We start from the raw sequence: 20,910 nt of genomic DNA, 5'->3' as shown, positions 1-20,910 counted from the left end.
GAACTCATGCTCCTGCTGTCGTATGAGCCTGGAGAATTTTACTGATCGCGAACGCGAAAACTATTCGAGGTCGTTTCGTATCTCCTTGCATGGACGTAGGGAAAATGTAGACTCACGAACGTACATTCGCATTCAGTTCGCTGATAGATCATTCGCATTTGCAAAAGGATCTTGGTGACAGTCTCGTTGCGCGTTTGCGATGTGTAGTTTCCTCTAGGAAAATATCATTCAAAAGGTAATAAATTACTCAAATTAATGATCCATCAACGATCAATCGATCACGCCCAATGTTTAACGGTAGAAGTTGAGGTCGACGCTCAATTCCCCTCCTTGCCCTCCAATTTCGACATCGCAATTTCGAGATCATCCAATTCATCTTCCAAATCCGCGATCTCATTTTTCCTCTTCTCCACTAACTCAAGCAGCTTTTTAGATGCTATGTGGGGTACGATGACTATGTTGGATGATATAGTCTCAGATAGATTGGACTAAAGGTCGATGGTTGGTTAGTATGGTGTTCGAAAGACAAGGTCGTGTGATGATGGGAAATATACCTTTAAGTCCCGGGCCAATCCATCTCCAACTCTGTGCCAATCCTCCCACCAACGTTTCTTGGCCTTTTCCCATCGCCCGACGGCCCATCTCACTCCTACGAGCGTACTCAACACCCCGACGCCCAGCGCCGTCGTCCCGCCAATTGGCATCCCGAACACCCCGCTCTCAGCTAACCACCCAACCCATCCAGCCCATGACACTCCCGCACCTGCCCCAGCACTCCCCAGCACCCCAATCGTCACCCTTTGCGCGGCGAGCTGCAATCTCGTGGTCGGGTATTCGATTATTTGGGCCCGTCTGCGATGCAAAGGAGCTGTAAGTGTGGTCGGGGTGAGCGGGTAGGTTGGGGAACTAGACGTTTGGAGGAGTGTGTTCAAAAGGACGGGCGATGAGAGGGGAAGAGAACGAAGTAGATGCATCGTAGTAGATGTAAGGTGCTCTTGCGTGTAGGTGAGGTTCCCAGTATGAATGAGTAGCTAAGATAGTACGGGCATTAAAGTGAGAATTGGGGAGTCGATAGGAGAGAATCTGCCTACTTTGGCGTCGAGGTCTCTACACCAGGTCCGTGCAACCGAATCGGCTACGACAGTGCCAATTTCGTCTACTTGGGATACCATTCGCCACCAGGTTAAACGGCCCATCACGAGCTTCATGGCTTGCTCCGAGTCCTTCAACGAGCGTTCTACTTCACCAATAGCCCGTCCTTCCGACCGCGTGGCAGGATCCGCATTTTGCGGTATGTCAAAGATCTTATGGGAAAGACCTTCCTCCACGTTGGCTATCTCCCTTCTCAACTCGCTCACGCCCGATACCACGACATCCAAGTCGGCCTTCTTTGTTGACAGGAAGGACTTGCACGCGTCCAAGCTGCCTCTCAACTGAGTTGTAGCCCGCAGATGTAGATTATCCCCACATGGGTCTGGTTCTGTGAAATCCAGATACTCCGAAAGGGTATGGGAGAGTGATGATATTCCCGAGCCGAGGAAGTCATCCTGATACCTTTGGATGGCAGTGGCTGACGTTGGACTTGCTTTGAGCGTATTCAGCGCGCCCAGGGCACGCAAAGGATCAATCGTGAGGATTTTGAGTTTGTGGAGGCGAGACTTCAGTTCCGGTGCCACTTGTCGACCATGTGCTGTGGGGGGTGTCACGGATATGAGATGAGCCAGTGGCGGCAGCGTCCCGGACGACGTGAGTACGACAATGACACGGGGGTTGTGCCATGGCAATCCGGGGTTAGAGAACAGCGTATGAAGAGGCGTGGTAAGTGGGTTGCATACGATGATGGGAATGTCGGCATCAACGAGGGAAGTCACGTCTCCCGGTTCGATGGTGTTGGGGTGATTGCGCGCGGTGTTGGGGTGCGAGGGAGGTCTAACCTCAGTCAAGCGAACGGGCAAAGCAAAATGCCGGAGATAAGAGGACTGCCCTTCGCTGATGGTTTCAGTGGATTAAGCTATTCTTAGAGTATAACATATGGACGCAATGCACTTACTCTAGAGTTATACTGCGTTCGTCTGTTCGCCATCGACCCCTAACGTATTCAGATTGAAAGCTATCAGAGCTAAAAGGCTCTTCTAGTAACGCGGTCACTAAATCTTGGGCACCCGACCACTCATCCATCCCATAAACTTCGAGGGAACGCGACTGGTGAGTATCCATTACACACCTGTGATATGGATTAACTCACCTACAACACGAGCCGGTGAGTTGGATTGTGAATTTAAGTCTTGATACACGTTGTGAAGCGACGCAGTCCATGGGTTTGGCGAAAGAAGAACGCGCGGTAAGAAATTATCCGTTTTGTGCAGCAGAGTGAGGATTTCGCGTCGAGGGAGAAAGGCCTTTGTTGTAAGTTTAGAGGCTGTCTTGTCTGCGTTGTTGCAAGCCCGGCAGACGGAGAACCCTCTTCTAGTCGAGGGAGCTGGTATGTGGCATGTAGGATTTGCCCGGAGACGCATGGCCGCTATGGACGATTTACTTCGGCATGAACTAATGGTTCTCTTTAATGGTTGTGCAAGATTAAGGCATGAGGGGCACGGCAACATTTGCCTATGGGGCAGCGGACCGTCGCGGACGTCGGACGCGGTGAAGATGTGGGCGCTAGCTGCTATGATACCTCCAGTGTGTTCGAGCGCTAAATCGACTTACATACTACCCATTTTGGCAACTTATGATCATCGCAAGTCCCACTAGGATGAAGGTCAAGTTCTGGTCGTACCGGCATGGTGTGTATGAGAATACGAGCAATGCTTCATGAATGGCTACATCCGCAGCTCTGAGCCTGCTTTACACGTTCGTGTCAAGTGGCCTTCATTGTTTCTCCTCCCATCAGGAGGCCTCGTGTTTACGATTCAGTACGTGTATAAGAAGCTACGCTCAGCTCCCTTTCAGACAAAGCACACCTAATCATCAAATGTATCTGTCGGCTCAGAGCATCTTCATCGGCGCCACTGCCTTACTCCAGGCATCATCAGCCGCGGGTCACGGCTTCGTTCACCAAATCGTAGCCAATGGCCAGACGTATACTGGGTGGCAACCTTTTTCTGATCCGTAAGGTGTTCCTCAGCCTCTGGCATCCCCCCGTGTATAATATCTGCCTATCTAGCTACGCAAGCCCAGTACCTGATAGGGTAATCCGCAAGGTCCAAAGCGATGGTCCCGGTACGTGTGCCCCGATACCATGGTCCGGAGAACGTACAGGCTTAACTCAATGTATCTATCGTAAAAAGTCCCAGCCAACACGGCCGACATCGCTTGTGGTGCAGGTGGCCAGACCGGGACCAAGATTGTGGCCGATGCGGATGCTGGATCAAACGTGCAATTTCAATGGGATTATGTTCGTCACCTCTTTCACCTTTTTAAAGCAAATCTTCTGATAAAATAGAATTTAGTGGCCAGGTGGTATGATAGTTCTTTTTGATGGTGTCCCAAATATAGCCTCATGGAGTCATGTTCAGATCATCTAGGCCCTGTCTCAACATACATGGCCTCCTGCAACGGCGATTGCACGAACTTCGACACATCTGGTGCGCGCTGGTTCAAGATAGACGCTGCGGGGTATGACAATGGCCAATGGGCATCCGCAAAGCTGATAGCTGGTGGGTGATTACAAAATACGCACTTAAGCATTCGGCCCTAAGTGCGCTTGAACTTTGATCACAGATGGAAGCTCTTGGACGAGCCAGATACCTAACCAGTTAGCCGCTGGGCAATACGTGAGTAATTAAGCGTTCTTCCTTTCCCTTGTATTCATTTCCTCCGCGTGCTCAGCTCATGCGCCATGAAATGTAAGCCGCAACTCCAATCAACCCGGTCAATACTGATTTAGAATTTATTCCACCGTTAGTATTGCCTTGCACTCCGCTGGATCTCCACAGTACTACCCGGCCTGCGCGTGAGTGTTCCCCCCCACCGGGTCTCGTCTGCTTCTCATTCACATCGTGTCTTAGCCAGGTGAATGTGCGTGGTTCAGGGCAGGGCAAACCTTCAGATAGCGATCTCGTTTCACTCCCTGGGCTCTATGACGGTGTCACGTTCCCAAATATATACACCGATTTTGGGACATTCACAATCCCAGGTCCTCCGCCGGTCACATTCGACGGTCACGAGGCGGCACCCTCTCCTACTACGTCCGTGAAGGCTCCTGCCACTTCGACGGCGGTCGGATCGAGTAACTCCACTAGCAGCGGCATTGGAAACAGTGGATCGAACCCACCATCTCAACAAGCCACACCCTCAGCCCAGTGCCTCCTTGCCTCCCACAGGATGGTCAGAAGAACATTGCCGCTCAGGGCTCGTCGACACGGCGTTCGCTCGCAATAGTCGAGTGGATATACGTTCCTTGTGACTTTACGCTTTGATGTCAACCATGGGGTTTCCTATCCTAGTAAATCGATATCGATTTGACGTACCAGCGGGCTGCATAACGTTATCGAGGGCCGCATGTCGCTGTTCCAACTTTGTATAACTAATCACTGTGGTATTTATTATTTATATTATTATTTACCACTCAGGATTCTACGAGGGTCGCCCTGGATATGAAGAGCTTTGATTTATACTTCGAGACGTTCATTTCATTCCAAAACCGCCGGCACTTGCTAACTCGCCGGTTTAATAACTAATTTCACGAAATTCCTTCCTCGGTATCTTGATCTTCGCTCAAGTGATGGCGAGTTTAGATTTTACGTTGCACATAACTCTATTGCTTGATCGTTGCTACCAGGCCGCGGAGTATGAGAAAGAACCTTTGAAAGCAACGATAGCAATGATAATAACGACAACTACAATTGCAAGGAATACAAGTAACAGAACTATCTAAGTCATAAGTAGCAAAGACTGGTATAATAATAATGAGAAATACAAGGTCGTGAATTTGTATGGTTATGTATGCTTGTACACCTGGTATCATTATGGGTCTGGGATCATTAAGGGGCATTATAATAAAGGTTAAAGAGGCTGTCGGAAAGTCAAGAGCAGCATAGTTTAAGATCAAGGTTCTCGAAGGTGGTTACGATCATCGACTCCAGAGAACCGCACATCAGTATCCCCTGCCGTTCCATTTGCGGGAATCGTCCCCAGAGCTTCCTGGACGACGAGGGGGCACGGTGGGAGAAGTGGAATGCATCATCGAACGAGTTGGATCGGGGGAAGTGCGTGCCATGCCATAGGAGGAGCCAGCCACCGACATTGAGCTACTTCCAAACCCCATATTCGAATGAAGCATATCATCAACCGAGGGGTCTGGCCCCGACGAGATGCTGAATGGTTGATGAGTCGAAGACGACATGGTCGATGACTGGCGATTAGTCTGCCGCATAGACTGCCGCTTGTTTTGAAACCTACGAAGATGATCAGTTTAGGCATCAGTTGAACAAACACAACGAAAATATTACCATATCTGCACGCTTCTTGGCGACATGTCAAGCTGCTTAGCCAGAGAAAGGCGCTCCTCAGTCGATGGGAACGCCGTGCGACTGTAGACGTCGTTGAGGACCTTCAGTTGCGCGGCGTCGGCACGTTTACGCTTCTTCTTGATCATTGGTTCTTCGGTAGTTGGCGACACTGGAGGAGGCGTGTACGGCTGAGAGGACGACTCAGCGTACGGCGATGCCACTCGGGGTGGTGCGACAGAAGATGCATGATGGGGACTGATCGATGTCCCATGATGAGCATGATTCATATTCATAGGTGCATATGAGTAAGAGTGACTCTGGTCGGATTGGTAGTACTGATTTGGATAGGATGCAGTTGGCGAGCGAATGTGGTTGTTGGATGGCGCTGCAGAGTACGTCGACGTCTGCCACTGCTTGTCGTCGCGTCCTGGTTGCAAAGGTGCTAGCCGGCGAGAGTCCGAGAGTCCATCTGGGATTGGCGGCGAGGTTCGAGTGGGATACGATGGATAAGTAGACGGCTGTAACGTATAGCGAGGATCGCTGTACTCATAGTTGTATGATGGTGTATGTTGCGGGGCGACACCTCGAATTCGTTCAAGTCAGGATCCATTCGACGTGAACTCGATCAGAATTGAAATGGGATCGTGAATGACTCACCACTGGCATTAGGCCATTGTTGATTATACAGTGCTTGGTTGTTGTAGTCATAACGACCAGGAGATGAACGCGGTTGCGCGTACTGGTTGGTGAATGGCTGGGGCACTACACGGATGAACTAGGATTTGAGCGTGGTGCATGCAGACACTACATTAGAAAAACAGACCTGGAAAACGTGAGGTTGTTGGAAAAGCAGAAGAAAGAGGAGGGAGCACTGTTCGCCCACCCTGTCCCGTCGCAAAAAATCCACCAGTATCACCCACAGGCGGTGTCCTGCGCTGCTTTCCTACGCTGCTGTAAAAGCGCTCGTCTCTCGGGTGTGCCATATTATAAGTAAGTGGAAAAGTGGATAGGTTAAGAAGGAGAAAAGAGAGGAAATGCAGCAAGTGGAATATTATGAGTACCAGATGAAAACTATGTGGGATTAAGTACAGGGCGACACGCGGAAGCCCGCAGTGGATTTGTGCGACCGTTTACTGCACCAGGGGTATGTCAGTCGGAGGGCGACGCATGTACTGGGGGGCACAATCCACGAGGTGGGACAGGAGCGTGGTGGGAGGAAGGAGTGCGGGCTGGCGCAGGCTAGAGTCTTGCTTGTCGGGAGGGGGCGTTGATGGGGACTAATGGTAAGCTTGTTATTGTTTTGGCGAGTGAAGTATAGCAATGCTTCGGTTGTACCAGATCGGGACTCGAATATTGCAAGTTGTTGTAACAGGCGTAACATCACATTTTTTGAAAACATGCTTCATTAATTACCTTGTAATGAAAGCCTCGTGTAACTTAAACCGGGGCTTTGGCCGAGTAATCGATCTATTTATCTGCTAACATCATTTCGTCACTTTCCCACTACAAAAGCGTCATCTAGATGCTAGGTGAAAAAGGTCAAAGAAGTGCGCACCAATAGTTGAACATGATCAGCCCGGGCAAACTGGGCGACGAGCTCCCACCCAGCCATGGCACAGCAGCGATCGTGCACTGTCTAGAAAGCTGCCTGGCGGTAGGCCCGGCGGTCGAAGTCAAATGGAGTTGCGCTGCGGCCATTCAGATTCAGCAATGACATTGGCTTCTCGATCGCGGAAAGCTGATCATCCTTGATACGTATGACGGACACCGTTGCCGTTGAAGCATGCAAGTTACAGCCTGCATGCAGTGTCCACGAGGCAAGGATATACTACTCGTTGAGGTAAGGCAACGACGCGTCCAACGGATGCATGCGGGATTCCACGGTCGAAGCGAAAAAGGAGTCGCCCTCACCGCATTTCAGCAAGGGTGTTTCGCTGTGAAAGGGGAAAAGCCAAGTCGCGTCGCGGCCACCAGCAGGCGAACTCAGTCGGGGCATGAGGCACGTGGCCAGAAATTACCATGTTTGGTGACAGTGGATCATTCACTGGTAGCGTGCAGCGCTGTTACCGTCGCCAACGACTCTCCTCCCACAATGGGCTCCAGGCGACCTTTGCCAGCGCTCCCAACGACGAGGGCCGAGTACTACTATGATCTTCCAAGGTCTCCGGCCATGTACTCGGCCACGAACCCCTATTTTAACTCACAAGTACCGTATTCACCGTTCTCAGATCATGGGGCCCCAGATCTACGTGAAGAGCCCACGTCCAGCGTACCAGTAGGGACGATGCTTCACAAGGGCTTCTATGACCTCTTGGCTATGATTCCAACACCCTCTCCATCTCGCTTGCTTTGGGGGCCACCTGCTCCTCCGTCAGAACCGATCGTAGCTGGTCCCCGATACGAGCAAATACCTGCTGGTATACCCCCAGAAATAAAGCCCGTCGCGCCGGCTATCTCTGCGAATGTATCGCCTACGGGCCTCAGGAAAGGTCGGAGGATCAGTAAGGATATGGTTTCACACCCAACGGGGTTCATGTGCGTTTTACAGCATTCAACCAACTCGATTACTGTTTACCTTTTCACCTACAGACACCTGGTGCATGCGTCTGATGCAGACCAGGCCGAGGCCCTCCTCACGCGTTGGGGGCCTGATGGACTTGGCAAACTTGGAGGTAAACTGACTTGAAGAGGTTCATCAACTCACTTCACTCATGAACCGTGCAAATCCCTAGATCCGCGGTGGGCAAACCCCATCAAAGATCGTGTTCGGCAGATAAACCAAGTCAGAGCGGTCAACGAGGTGGTCAATGCGCTTAAACCTTCCCAAGATAGTCGTGATGATTTCAGAGGGCCTCTTCGCGTTGTCAATGGTATAAGCTCAGTAACGTCTTCGACTCTCACCACTGCTGCGAGGGAGAACTTTCGTGTCAACCCCGTTCATGTGGAAGGGCTTCCAGGACGTCCGGGTAACTCCACTATCCGCTGGGAAGGTGGCCTCAAGACCCACCTTGAAGGTAAGGAAACGGAGGAGCACTTGCCTACATCGGAGAGTAAAGATCTTCTCGAATTGCCGCCTCCCCCGAAGAAATTTATCACCCCATCGCTCGCCACCCTTGAGAAAGCTGTCTCAGCTAGGATCTATTTCGAGAATCTGTACTTTCCTCTTTTTCGGCAACCCCCGTCACGAGAACAACGGCGTCTTGCCATGGAAAAGGATATGGCCCAAATGCAACTCAGCGAGGCACAAAAGGAGAATCTCCGGGCGCGATGGAGACAAAATGAAACCGATTATCTTCGCGAACGACGCCGTAAGGTCGATGTAAGCGCCTTTATCAAGTTGAAGACAATTGGGCACGGTAAGAAAATTCCTTGCCCTTCATCTTCCGTAGTGACCTTGTTCAGGTGCATTTGGAGTGGTCTCCTTGGTGAAAGAACAGCATACTAACCAGCTTTACGCAATGAAGCAGGTGGGCGTCCTCTTTTTTAATGAAAGGCCATCAAAAACAATATTGATGACTGGATTACGATGACTGGTACAGCTTCGAAAGGCAGATATGTTGCGTAAGGGCCAGGAGGGGCATGTTCGAGCCGAACGCGATATCCTCAAGTCCGCGTCCATGGTCCATTCTCCTGGTAGCGCCGAGTGGATTGTAAAGTTACATTACAGCTTTCAAGATAGGGATAATCTCTACCTGGTTAGTTCTATTATATGAACGTATCAGATTAAGGAAATTAAATTCTGATTTCATTTTGATTTCATATCACCAGGTACTGGAGTACATGGGAGGAGGAGACCTCCTCAACCTCCTCATCGAGAGAGACGTCTTCGAGGAAGACTTCACGAGGTTTTATGTTGCAGAGGTAAGGATTCTGGCTATGTTTTTCTGAAGGTTGGTAGATGTACCCTCTATTATTAGATGGTCCTTGCTATCGAATCATGCCATAAGCTCGGGTTCATCCATCGGGACATTAAACCTGATGTAAGCCATCTACTGTATAAATAATTTATGCATCGCTCACCATCCATTGGACAGAATTTTCTCTTTGATCCAGAAGGACATATCAAACTGAGTGATTTTGGATTGGCGTGAGCATGTTATTGTCTGACTCGACACTGCCCTTAATCTTAACGTGCAGAACTGATCTACATTGGGCGCATGACACTACGTGTTGGTCAATTTCCATTTCATATTATATCTCTGTGACCAGACTACTCTAGATTACGAGCAACAACGCCTACAACTGCTACACAAGCATGGCATTGATCTCGAAGATAGTAACGGCCTTGCCGATGGTAGGAAAACGAGGCGAATGGACCGCAAAGAGGTCGAACTTCTCATGGGCGGAGAAGGACAGGGTGGTATCTTCACATGGCGAGAAAGGAACAGGCGAAAGGTGTGCTCCATCACTACCCTTCATTCTTTTCATTCCCTAGAACCCCGCTTTGACCTAGCTGGCGTACTCAGTGTAAGTGCCAGATCTCCACCTGAGAACGAGATTTGCTTATGCCACCTCTAGCTGCGGAACCAATTCGTACAGTAAGTCGTTTGTTCGACCTTGGTTCGCAGTCAGGTTCAGCTCTATAACCGTCTATCAGTGTCCCCCGAAGTTATTCGAGGCCACGGTTATTCCTATTCTTGTGACTGGTGGAGTCTAGGAGTTATCATGTTCGAGTGCCTATACGGGTAAGCATTCGCACACTCACTAAGCACGCCTGCTGACTCTTGAACTATGTATTTCAGATTCCCCCCGTTTGTCAGCAATTCGGTATGTTTAAGATGTGTTTCATCCCAGCCGCCTCCTTGCCCGGCCTTGCTCACCCCAGCACCCCAGCGCCACGTCACCCGTCAAAAGATATTGAATTGGAAACAATCGTTGCGTTTTCCGTCTCGCCCACGTGTGTCGCATGAGGGAGTCAGCCTCATGCAGCAACTCCTCTGCGAGCCTGAGGATCGCTTGGGCTCACAGACATCGGCAAGTGTGACGCGGCCTGACTCTATGGTCGTCCAAGCTCGGCGAAGCGGGTTCATTAACCCGTCAGGCAGTACGACCAGCGTCGACGGTGTTGAGCAGATCAAGGTAAAATCAAATTCATCTTAATTGTCCTCCGGCTTTAATGTTTCAAATCTGCACAGGCTCATCCGTGGTTCAAGGGAATTGATTGGGCTAACATTCACCGGTACCCTGCACCCTACCGCCCAGAGCTACGCAACCCAGAGGACACAAAGCACTTCGATCCAGACATCCCACCCGAAGTATGTTCCTGCCCTCCTGCAACGTAAACTCCCCTGACGGTCTCTGTTTCCGCAGCCCCTGGCGCCAGCTAATGGCGCGCCTGCAGACGCAACCAAAGATCTCATGCTTCGCGACAAAGTTCACGGAGCAGAAATCCTGGATGTGCGCAAAGCGCTTGCATTCGCCGGTTTCACTCACAAGAGTCCCCGCGCGATCACCTATCTGCGGGCAGACCAGGCCTTCGAGACTATGCCGGACATCGACTCCAATGCAACCGTCAGAGGTCGCCCACGCGTACGGGAAATGCGTGATGTTGGTAAAGGCCGCGCCATCTCGATGTGAACGCGGTCTACGTCAGGTCGATCGATCTAGTATGATGAAACTTGTATACCCTGTGGAGAATCCGTGCGCCGGGGACATACCCTTCCGACAGTACTAATATACGAAACCCTGTACTTGTATAACGTTTGCAGCGTTGATGTAACGGTGAATATTTATATAACCAGCCTGACTACAAGTATGCTATGTGACACAAATGATGATAAATATGGAAAGTTGATACTGTGAGCAAATAAATATTCTGAACAAATAGAGCAAGTAAAACGAGAGTCCATGCTACGCTACGTCGAGACATAAATATATGGTCTATAAATAGTTATTGGTCTTTCTACTAAATTTCATAAAGATGCAAGAGAAGGCTCGGCAGAAACAGGATGCTCACGGGCTCAATACGCGACCGATCATGAAACAGTTACTTAGGGTACTGGTGGCGGCTGCGTTTCTCAGGACGAGATTTTGCAGACGTTGGATCGTCTGGCGTTGGGCTTCGGCTGCGACGGGAGCTAGCGCTGGAAGAGGAAACACTGCTGGCACGGCGATGGTACGACGTGAACGAGGCGTCGTGGTGCGCATGTGCTGGTTGACTTTGGCCAATCGAAGACGAGGATGCGGTTGCCGCGTACGGGTCAGAGTAGAGACCGATTGCTTCAGTTTCACCAACCAACGGACCCTGATTGGTGTGAACTCGGGTGTGGCGTCTCATGTTGCTCAGTACGCTGAAACTTCGTCCACATCCTGGGTAGGGGCACGTAAACGCTGCCGGAAGTTATTCAGTGTGATCGACGGTCAGAAGGCCTCGTACTTACGTTTCTCTCCAGTGTGGCTGTTGAGATGAATCTGCAGGGTCTTAATATTAATCAGAGGTTGGTTTAAACGATCGACGTACCTTGAGGCTGGATGGCTACGTATCACAAGCGTCAGTCAACGATCATCAACGGAGAGGGTGTTGGGCTTACTCTGTTAAAGCCTTTGCCACAGTATTCGCACTCGTACTTAGCGGATGAACTATCGGGGGCATCTGAAGTACTTTCTGCCGTTGAGGGCCGGTGACCATGGGTATAGGCAGTCGACGACGACGCCCCTTCACGAGAAAGGACGGTGGGAGTCCTTTCTTCGTCTTCGGTGGAGCGATGGTAGCCCATACTAGTCTGCACCGTTGTCCTAGGACGGTGAAGATGAGCATCTTGCGCAGATCCGTAGTAAGCTTGAGGTGTCCCCATTCTGTATGACGTAGGTGGGACATCCCAAGAAGGGTGACCTTGTCTATTACCGTAAGCTGCCTCGGTTCCACGTGCAGCAGTGCCGTGCGGGTAACCTTGGGGCATCTGTGGATCGTATGGGTAACCTGGAAGCCCACGATGGTGCTCAGCCCTCGAGTCAACATCGTGGCGGGAGGGTTGGCGTCTATCTTGGCGCTGAGAAGAAGGGTCAGGTGAATCATAGCGAGGATACTGATAAGCCTGCGGATGACGAGGGTGAGGTTGCACGGGGTCGCGAGGATGCTGATGCGCGCTCGCAGTAGGAAAGTGCGTCGAAGGCTAGAAAAGACGCGTCAGAGAATCGGTCACCGTCGAGAGCCTCGAGGGGAACATTACATGATATCCTGGCCCAATCAACCTTGACGGTGGTCGAGGTGACCTGTCGTCGTCGTCACTCACGCGTAGCTGAGCAAGGGTCAGGTACGGCGGCTCTTGGGAGGAGCCTTGCGAATGCCCGGCGAGATGATCTATCGGATGATAAGGGCGTCTGCAACGACACGAAAACTGGTGATCAATACCTGGAAAGAGATCTCGAATGGGGGGTAGGACAGGTCGCCCACCGCGCCGACCCTCGTTATTTGATGAACGTGAAGGACCAGACATTCTGTGGAAGGAAGGGATGGTGTGATTGGGTTGACTGAAGTTACTCAGTATGCAAGCGACCCTATATACATTGGCCACTGAATTTGCACTGAATTTGCCCTCGTCGCTAACTGCGGAAGTGGTAGGTCCGAGAGTACTGGCATCCCACAAACTGGTCTCCACACGGATGTAGTGTAGCCAAAGACATGTATATTAGGCACAGCATCCCGAGAGTCGTCCTGGACAACCACGGAGGGTACGTCGTATGATCTGCATTGAGACGCATCATTTTAGGCTGTACATCACACAGTTTGAGTCTCGTCAGGGGTCTTTGTCTTCAAGGAGAGCGCATGCAAGCCCTTCGAGAACTCATCAGAAAGGAGGGAGTAAATCATGCGATGCCTCTGCATGGTGTTCTATCGCAATCAACAATGAGATGATGGATCACTTGGAATAAATTTCGTGTGCACCTTTCCCTTAAACGCCTCTGACACGATCTGTACGGAAAAATCTGGGGCGAACAGTGAGTGAGAAATTGACCGACGAGGATTATCGACCTCAACTTACGCGTTTCCCCGCTACCCCCACCTTGTTCTCTCATAGCAACATGATGGCGGTGCTTCCAAGAATCGTTGGTGATAGTAAGTTCGGACGGCTCAAGGCTGGAAGTGAGCTGTGAACGGTACGTTTCGTGAGAACGGCGAGCGTTAGGTATAGATCAGTTTCGCGATAACCTTTTGGCGAATAGCTCCCTCGACAGATGCCACATTCGACAAAGGAGTGGTCATCGAGAACAGACGGCTTCGGATGGCCACGCGAAGTGCTGGTAACGATGAAACAAACATGAAAGGATGATCGGAGTTGAACCCGGGCAAGCGCTCACGGAAGTGACGACCACGTGCCTCAAACTGTTGCCTCCTTTCAAATTCCATTCAAGTTGCGAAGACGGATTGACAAGGCTGTCGGGGTGCTACTATCCGCCTAGGCGCTATACAATCTACGCCCGCTGGCGACAAATTACTTGTATCCAAACGCGATTATATTTGCTCCTGAACTATTGGCAATGTTGATCCAGTGTCCACCGCCAGCCCATTCCAAGTGATCGTTTCTGCGTATGCCCTGATGGTGTTACTAAGGCGCCATCAACGGAATGCAACTGCAAGTCATACCGAAGTCGCAGCTGCAACTTTATGCCCTGGAAAGCCCCCGGATCACAAATTCCTGGAGATCAGAGTAAGTAACCCAGCGTACGAATGCGGTACGTTGTGATTGGCATTGGACATTCGGAAACGTTATCAATAACCATCGCATCAAGCAATGATCTCTTGATGGTGTCACACTGCGTCGGTGATTGCTGTGACATCTCGTGTGACGATACGCGTTCAATACACCATGTGACCCGTCCGCGTCTCACTTTGTATCCTCCGTGTCGGTTTTGCTATTAGGAGACTTCACAATGTCCCACCCAAAACTGTTGCCCGAAATGCTGCCCCATCAGCGCGCGCTCATTGATACCAGTTTTGAAGAGGGCCAGTATGAATCCGGTCTCATTGCATTTGACCAACTGCGTGTTGCTGCGAAATGTTACCCTTCACCGTAAGTCACTTTCTCGCGCATAATACTTTAGCCTGAAGGACAGCCAGTGCACTCGTTTCTCAAGTACTGTATCTAGCGCTTTATACACCCCCACCGAACGAGCAAAAAGTCACAGAACCAGGATCTCCAAGTAAGATGGCATCTCGACAACAAAGACTCGCCCACATGCCCACACAAGCCGCATCATCCGCTGCTCAGCGGTTGCTTATGTCACTGATCACCTCTACCCCTCCGGAAATCTTGCTGCGAGGACTGCCTTCTTACTCACCGCCAGGTGGTACAGTGCTCAACGAAGAAGCCGATTCATACGTAGCAAAGGAAGCTAGATGCATTCGGCAAGCTAAAGATTGTTGGTCCATCCTAAAGGAGGGATTTATTCACGAGACCGCCGCCGCACCTATCAAAACTCGTTGGCAAAGGCGGCAATCCCACGACGACCAGGACGCAGCTCACGCGCAATCTCCTCTTATAGTTGCTGAGAATGCTTGGCCCGTGCTGGAATGGCTCGTCCGACTGTTTCAGGAAGATGAACTGCGACATAATGGTCATTCTTGGTCGTGGCTTATTTTGTGTCGCATGAGGCTCATGACTCTGTACATAGGTCATTCCCCTCTGCTTCTTTCCGAGATCCCCTTGCCACGCGATAATACCGGAGCAAGATGGGAGACCGATGCCGCCCTGGATATAGTCTTCTACTCTCTCTCGCAAACGAGTGAACGACGCCGACACTGCGGCATTCAACTCTTAACAATGGTAGAGTGATCCATATATACTATCCCCGACGTCCGTCCTAATCGTAATTTGTAGCTGATTCGGCTGTGGGCTGCCCGGCACTTGGATACGCATATGTTCATTGCCTCGGTCTATAAACGAGTCTCCACATGTCAGGGGATCCAGTTACTCGCGCTGTTGGACAATCTAGGGGCTGTCCCTTCGACGATGGAATTCCGAATCACAATCTGTCAGAAACTTTTATCTGATATGAGCTTGGATTCTTCCACTCGTGGCAGACCGAGACCGCAGGCACGCACCCAGCCTCGCGCTATTCGAGGTGCTCAAAGGAGCCAAACCATTGTTGATGCGCCCTCTTCCCCGGCGGCCGGGCCGCCGTCAAGCATTTTACCCTCGATGACCATCCTTCACCTTTTGAGGGACGAATCTTACACTACGACCGAAGAGCGCCCCAAATCATTGATTGCCCACGTCAAGTTTCACCTACTGATGGCCTACGGAGCTTACCAATACGGGCTCAAACCAGCCGACATTCCTTGGACTCAAGCATTGCGATCTGGTGAAATCCTGGAAACAATTAACAATGTCTTCGACCGACTCGGAGACGCTAACGTTCTTGGGGATACGCTGAAGATTCACGTATCCCAATGGATCACTGATATTTAGGTGATGCGTATATCTTCATACATTGTACGACACAGCGTATAATTCGTAAATCAAAGCTTAATACTGTTCGACTAAACTCCCTTGCAGGCTAACTTCTGCCGAGGCAGATGCGCCCTGATATATCTCCAATGGTATGTATCCAATGAAGTGCTTGCTAAGTGGGTCCTAAGGTCTCAGCCGAGAGTTCCAGGCAGTCAATGGGCGACACTTACTCTCCGAAACCGCCAACAAAATAAACGCTCTACGGAATCAATCATTCCCCGTCTTAGCAGTGTTGATTAATTAACATGACATGACAGTGGACACTCACTTCAGGATCGAAACGAGCCCAGTATGCCTGGAACATTCTCGGCGAAAGTAATCTGTCAAGTGGAGGCGAACAAGGAGGCAAGTGGGTGTCCTTACGATATGTGCCGCATCGTCGTCGTCCGGCAACCACCAACGAGCATCCGGGTGCCTCGCCAGGTAACAGGATTGGATAGCATTCCTATCCGGAACCACGGTTGTGTTGGCATAGACGGTGACGTTGCCTATTAAGGAGACCCGAGGGCTCCTGGCGGCCGGAAGCGCAGACGAGACAGAGAGTGATGCAGCATGATGATTGGAGTGCAGGATGTTCTGGCTATGTCGAGAGATTGGTAGGAATAAGAGAGTAAGGGAACCGTTGGTATGGCAGCTTCCGATTTGCTTCAGCCCAATGCAATGCTTTAAAACTGACACAATCTACCTGGCGTAGTATTCCTGCATCGCAAACGGTTGTGCTGACCACAGAGAACTTCATAATCCCTTCCAAGAAGCCATCATGAGCGACGCACCAGGCGAAGACGAATGGTCGGGAGGAAACACTGTTGCCATTACCCCAATCGAGTTCGTGGAATTATCGACCAAACGGCGAGCAATGGCGGCTTTCCAACGAGAATCATCGAGCGGGTTCAACATCAAGGACAAAGTCTAAGAGTACCTGCATCCCATACTGTTTCTCTGGACAGCGCCGAGAGAAAGAAAAGCGAGCTTGCAACGAAGGTGAGTGGAAGATGCATGACTTTGGCCAATGATCTTCGACTCGATCAAGTGCTTATCAGATAACGTGATCATAATCATAACATAGAATCATAATACGCTCAGCGAAGTCCTTAAGAGTTACAGTCGTCAGATTCTTCTTCTGACTCGGCTATATCGTCACTCAGATCCACATCTATCAGTCCATCATCTACGCCCTCGAGACCTCTATCATCTTGCTTTCTCCAGAGGTCTGCAAGGAATTGTGGCGTGCTTGCTTGCATGACGCCCTTATCCTCGCTCACCTTGATAAATCTAGGGAAGCGCAGGCTAAGGCCACGCGATGGATTTGCTAAGCCCAACGCTGCGACTGACGTCGGGCTGATGGTGATGCTGGCGCAGTACCGCGTAAGTAAGAAAGCTCCAGATCGCTGATCATATGATCATATCAGTTACTCACTCTGCTCCTCGAATCTCCCACACTTCCTGAGGTTTGAAGTATACGTGGGGCCTGTATCCTAGAGATGTGCTTGGTCAGAGATAGAGCCCCAAACCTACGGCCCAAGCGACATACCACCCATGTCACACGCCCAGGTGGGACGGTTCGAACATACCGATGATTGTTCGTGTATTTTGTATCGCTCTGTTAATTCCTGTAGCGAGTTATTCGGCAATACGTAGTGGCAGTACATATTACGGCCTCACTTTGTAAAACTGATCCGAAAAACCTACGTCAGAAGTCAGAGGGCAAGTAAAACGAGCCCTGGCAGGGACTCAAATTGACTTGTCTCGCACCTGACATGCACTTGCAAACAGCAACAGCACGGCCACTTTCTGCGTCCCAAACACCGAGAAGTATGGGACTCCACCAAGCTGCCTTTCTGCCATTTCCATGCCAAGCACCAATTGGAATGAGATCAAGGGAATCACCCAAACCGTCGACATAATCCTTTTTCAGTTTTAACCATGCCGTTGTTCGCTTGTCTGGCTCATATGTCGCAGGCAAGGGTTTCCTTCGGGTTTGGACACTCACATCCGGTTGGCCCTCATTATCCAGTACCTGGGTACCCCAGACGGGATTATTGCTGAGGGAAAAGAACTGAACGGTGACTGATCTGACCTTGATCATGAGACCCTCACAACGGCTTTCGATGGCCTTTTCCCAAAATTCTTCAACATTTTCTTTCCCTGAATTGCTCTCGCAAGAGGTAACGTGGTCGAACCGCGCAACACTTTGCTCTTGAGGGGTACAGGGAGCGAAATTAAGGCGAAGGAGTGTTCTCCGCTCCCGCAGGGGCCGGGATAACAAAATCTATCTCGCATATTGAAGGTGTAATCCAAAGTCGTGAGCATGACTTACCTCGCCGTCCAGGAACATGAGGTCGAAAGCAAAAACACCGACTTGAACTCCTACATCCTTGATTAGGACATCCTTCCGCGCTCGATAGCTTAATTCTATGGTCAGCGTTGTAAACCTCATATTGCAACGGAGAAATTGAACACCTACCTTGGAATGTTTTCAAACTGCCGTTATGAGGATTGATGGCAACAACTTCGGAATCCATGATGAAGGAACGGAGGTCCGGTCGTGTTGAGAAAAATACTTCCACTAAGGCAATAATGTCCGGATACTAAGAGTAACGTCAAGGGTTATCTTAACTTTGTATGGAACCTCCAAACTAGCCTTTGTCGTCATATCTTCAAGATGTCTGGAAAAGATATGCACGTTCACAGTATCATCGACCTGCTTGGATGCGTGTATCTGAGCTCGCTGACCGTCGTACTTGTACTCGGCCGTAAATTCTCGGCCGTTCAATAACGTGTAAACCTCAGAAAGGGAACGAGCTGGAGACCCTAAAGTAGGATGCAGAGGAATTCCTTCACAGAAGTCAAGGTATAAGTGGAGATGTTAAATGGACACTACGGACACTGACCTACTGTAAGGGGGACTTTCGCCGAAAGTCCTTCCAAGCCACTCTCCAGCAAGGCGTTGATAATGTCATCGTAACTGGGATGTTGTGCGTAAACCCGGCGTATAAGGCCTTCAGCAGCCTTGAATTTCTCTTTCACCATGTCTTTCACCGTGTTTGCCTTTTTGTTCTTCTTGTCTAAGTCTACACGCTTCAGCAGAGTAGGGTCAATGCAATGCTCCGAAGAGTAAAGAGTGCTGGATGGCTTCACAAGAACCATTGCCCGAGCTAATGCAATGAAAATAGATGTCCTAACGGCGCCAACTCGGAGGTTTTGAGAGAGCGTCCGCACGAGATATCGCACTTCTTCGCCCTTAGCAGAAACAAGCAACCGTTCAACCAGACCTTGTTTCTTGGCTGCAGCACCTTGGCCAGCACATTTTGATATTTGGAGGAGTGTTGAATATACCATGGATGCGGTCAAACTGGGATGAGGCACTAGAGTACGGACTTTGGACTTGGCCTGGAAGGCAACATCACCGACGTCACCCGTAGACGTGTATAGGCGTTTCAATGCTCCCGAAGACAGACCAGATACATGCTGAATGGCCTTCGAAATGACCGACGGGCCAAGTCCTAATTCCACCGGGGAATATGGCGGAGAAAGGGTGTTTGAAAGGAGGTATATGGCAGGAAGTAGCGATGGGGAGTGATACTCGATGATGACTCTGATTGCATTCGTTAGAATGTTCAATATCGAAATTCTAGATCGCGTCGACGAGAGCTCCGACAAGGCGTGGGCAAGAAAAGAGTACGGCACGGCGTGTCCTGCTTGCAACTGAGGTGTCTCCGACCGAAAGGTTGAGGAATCTGTTGTTAGCGTGCTGTATTCGATATCTGACACCGCGATTTCCGGAACATTGACATTGAGCGTCCTTCGAGGTGATGACGGTGGGCGAGCGGGCGCAGGAGACGACCCGCTTGCTACTGTCGGTAAAGCATCTTCATCCAACAAATCGACATCTATGATCTCTGTATTATGCGGTCCCTCTCCGGGTTTGGCGAGCCGAAGTTGAGGCTCCTTCTTATGGTCTGTCCCTTCACGACCGGGATGACCGTTTGTTGGGCTGGAGAAATACAGATCAAGGCGAGATTGATCGGCAGCAATGAGTCCCTTTTCTTCTTGGGACTGCGTTCTTGAGACGCGCCAGAGCCCGATCTCTTCGACATTGATGATGGAATGTTCGCCTCAAGCGTGGATCCTCGTGAGTCGTGGATAGGAAGACGCACTTAAGCGCTGGCGGAACTTTCCGATCCCTCCAAGTACAGTCGCTGTTGCACCACCATCTTTGTAGATAATTTACTACTCGGTTGATTTTTGGAGATGGTGGAGAAAGTAGAAATGGGCCGGAGCATTCACCGATTCATTGCAATGCTGCTCTCGGCCCCCTGAGGTAGGTTTCAGGAACCTCTGTGCCTTTCTAACAAATCTCGGACCAGGAACGCAGACAACTGTACCTTCAAGGATGCTGTCTCTTTCTAGGCCTTGGAACCTCTCAAGTCATGCGAACATAACATAGATGACATGCGCTGTTTCAACCTCTTCCGGATTTGGTGTCAAGCGTATTTGTCTGCCGCGCTGTCGTCTTGCAAAATTAAATAGTTGTTTGTTGCAGCTTTTCACGCTTAACCCGGACTTGCCGCGTACTGAGGCCATATGTAGGTGACCTCGATATCCCAGTTAGTACTAACACTGATTACCAGGGCAACGGCTGGTAAGGCTGAAGCGCTGATGTATGATGGCTGATTATAATCGCGACTTATATTATATACGGGCATCATCAGAGAGATCAAGGGCAGTCACAACTGATGCCCTAGAATGGTCAAGCTCCCTCCGACTCCAGCTCCAGAATGCCAATCAGCGAGGATGGGAATCGGCTTGATTCCGCCAAGGTGAGTTGCGCGAACACTTTCTCGTGATGAAAGTAGTTGACAATTCAACGATGGTCCATTGTCGACGAAATCGTGCTACGTTCGCCTATGTGCAATTGGGCAACGAACTCTCCTTAGCATTCGCTTCAGCTGTATTCGTCATCGGTTCCTGGCCGCATCAGGCCATCGATCTGTTCCCCTGAACATGGC

At 50.4% G+C, this 20,910-nt stretch overlaps 8 protein-coding genes across 8 annotated transcripts; 3 read left to right on the top strand and 5 right to left on the bottom strand.

Moving 5' to 3' along the window:
- Positions 1–317: 317 nt before the first annotated feature.
- PC9H_007496 (uncharacterized protein) lies at positions 318–2,516 on the bottom strand (the record flags this gene model as incomplete). Its single annotated transcript, XM_036777027.1, has 5 exons — positions 318–488; positions 555–1,031; positions 1,092–1,989; positions 2,051–2,186; positions 2,246–2,516. 5 exons carry the CDS (start codon positions 2,514–2,516, stop codon positions 318–320), a joined length of 1,953 nt encoding a protein of 650 aa, XP_036630647.1.
- A 455-nt stretch (positions 2,517–2,971) lies between these two features.
- CEL1_6 (Esterase/lipase/thioesterase) lies at positions 2,972–4,380 on the top strand (the record flags this gene model as incomplete). The annotated part of the gene is made up of 8 exons (XM_036777026.1): positions 2,972–3,108; positions 3,164–3,225; positions 3,288–3,394; positions 3,506–3,656; positions 3,721–3,773; positions 3,829–3,845; positions 3,905–3,952; positions 4,008–4,380. 8 exons carry the CDS (start codon positions 2,972–2,974, stop codon positions 4,378–4,380), a joined length of 948 nt encoding a protein of 315 aa, XP_036630646.1.
- A 715-nt stretch (positions 4,381–5,095) lies between these two features.
- Positions 5,096–6,433, bottom strand: PC9H_007494 (uncharacterized protein; the record flags this gene model as incomplete). The annotated part of the gene is made up of 4 exons (XM_036777025.1): positions 5,096–5,396; positions 5,451–6,033; positions 6,108–6,212; positions 6,274–6,433. 4 exons carry the CDS (start codon positions 6,431–6,433, stop codon positions 5,096–5,098), a joined length of 1,149 nt encoding a protein of 382 aa, XP_036630645.1.
- A 1,109-nt stretch (positions 6,434–7,542) lies between these two features.
- On the top strand, positions 7,543–11,027 carry PC9H_007493 (uncharacterized protein; the record flags this gene model as incomplete). The annotated part of the gene is made up of 16 exons (XM_036777024.1): positions 7,543–7,985; positions 8,040–8,122; positions 8,183–8,806; positions 8,853–8,917; positions 8,990–9,145; positions 9,219–9,311; positions 9,368–9,430; positions 9,485–9,537; positions 9,588–9,619; positions 9,670–9,847; positions 9,948–9,988; positions 10,048–10,135; positions 10,193–10,217; positions 10,284–10,529; positions 10,586–10,705; positions 10,761–11,027. 16 exons carry the CDS (start codon positions 7,543–7,545, stop codon positions 11,025–11,027), a joined length of 2,577 nt encoding a protein of 858 aa, XP_036630644.1.
- A 409-nt stretch (positions 11,028–11,436) lies between these two features.
- PC9H_007492 (uncharacterized protein) lies at positions 11,437–12,886 on the bottom strand (the record flags this gene model as incomplete). The annotated part of the gene is made up of 6 exons (XM_036777023.1): positions 11,437–11,780; positions 11,831–11,870; positions 11,911–11,925; positions 11,981–12,562; positions 12,620–12,750; positions 12,802–12,886. 6 exons carry the CDS (start codon positions 12,884–12,886, stop codon positions 11,437–11,439), a joined length of 1,197 nt encoding a protein of 398 aa, XP_036630643.1.
- A 281-nt stretch (positions 12,887–13,167) lies between these two features.
- Positions 13,168–13,710, bottom strand: PC9H_007491 (uncharacterized protein; the record flags this gene model as incomplete). Its single annotated transcript, XM_036777022.1, has 4 exons — positions 13,168–13,281; positions 13,336–13,376; positions 13,433–13,538; positions 13,600–13,710. The coding sequence occupies 4 exons, from the start codon at positions 13,708–13,710 to the stop codon at positions 13,168–13,170; spliced, it is 372 nt and encodes a 123-aa protein (XP_036630642.1).
- Positions 13,711–14,321: 611 nt separating this feature from the next.
- On the top strand, positions 14,322–15,859 carry PC9H_007490 (uncharacterized protein; the record flags this gene model as incomplete). Its single annotated transcript, XM_036777021.1, has 4 exons — positions 14,322–14,461; positions 14,509–15,005; positions 15,063–15,214; positions 15,269–15,859. 4 exons carry the CDS (start codon positions 14,322–14,324, stop codon positions 15,857–15,859), a joined length of 1,380 nt encoding a protein of 459 aa, XP_036630641.1.
- Positions 15,860–16,992: 1,133 nt separating this feature from the next.
- On the bottom strand, positions 16,993–20,115 carry PC9H_007489 (uncharacterized protein; the record flags this gene model as incomplete). Its single annotated transcript, XM_036777020.1, has 10 exons — positions 16,993–17,251; positions 17,319–17,376; positions 17,433–17,511; positions 17,564–17,586; positions 17,654–18,170; positions 18,219–18,313; positions 18,366–18,489; positions 18,543–18,736; positions 18,793–20,016; positions 20,076–20,115. The coding sequence occupies 10 exons, from the start codon at positions 20,113–20,115 to the stop codon at positions 16,993–16,995; spliced, it is 2,613 nt and encodes an 870-aa protein (XP_036630640.1).
- Positions 20,116–20,910: the final 795 nt, after the last annotated feature.

This window comes from Pleurotus ostreatus (genome assembly GCF_014466165.1).
Source record: "Pleurotus ostreatus strain PC9 chromosome Unknown scaffold_5, whole genome shotgun sequence".
NCBI classification, from domain to species: Eukaryota; Fungi; Basidiomycota; class Agaricomycetes; order Agaricales; family Pleurotaceae; genus Pleurotus; species Pleurotus ostreatus.
This window is presented reverse-complemented; position numbering and strand designations above follow the sequence as displayed.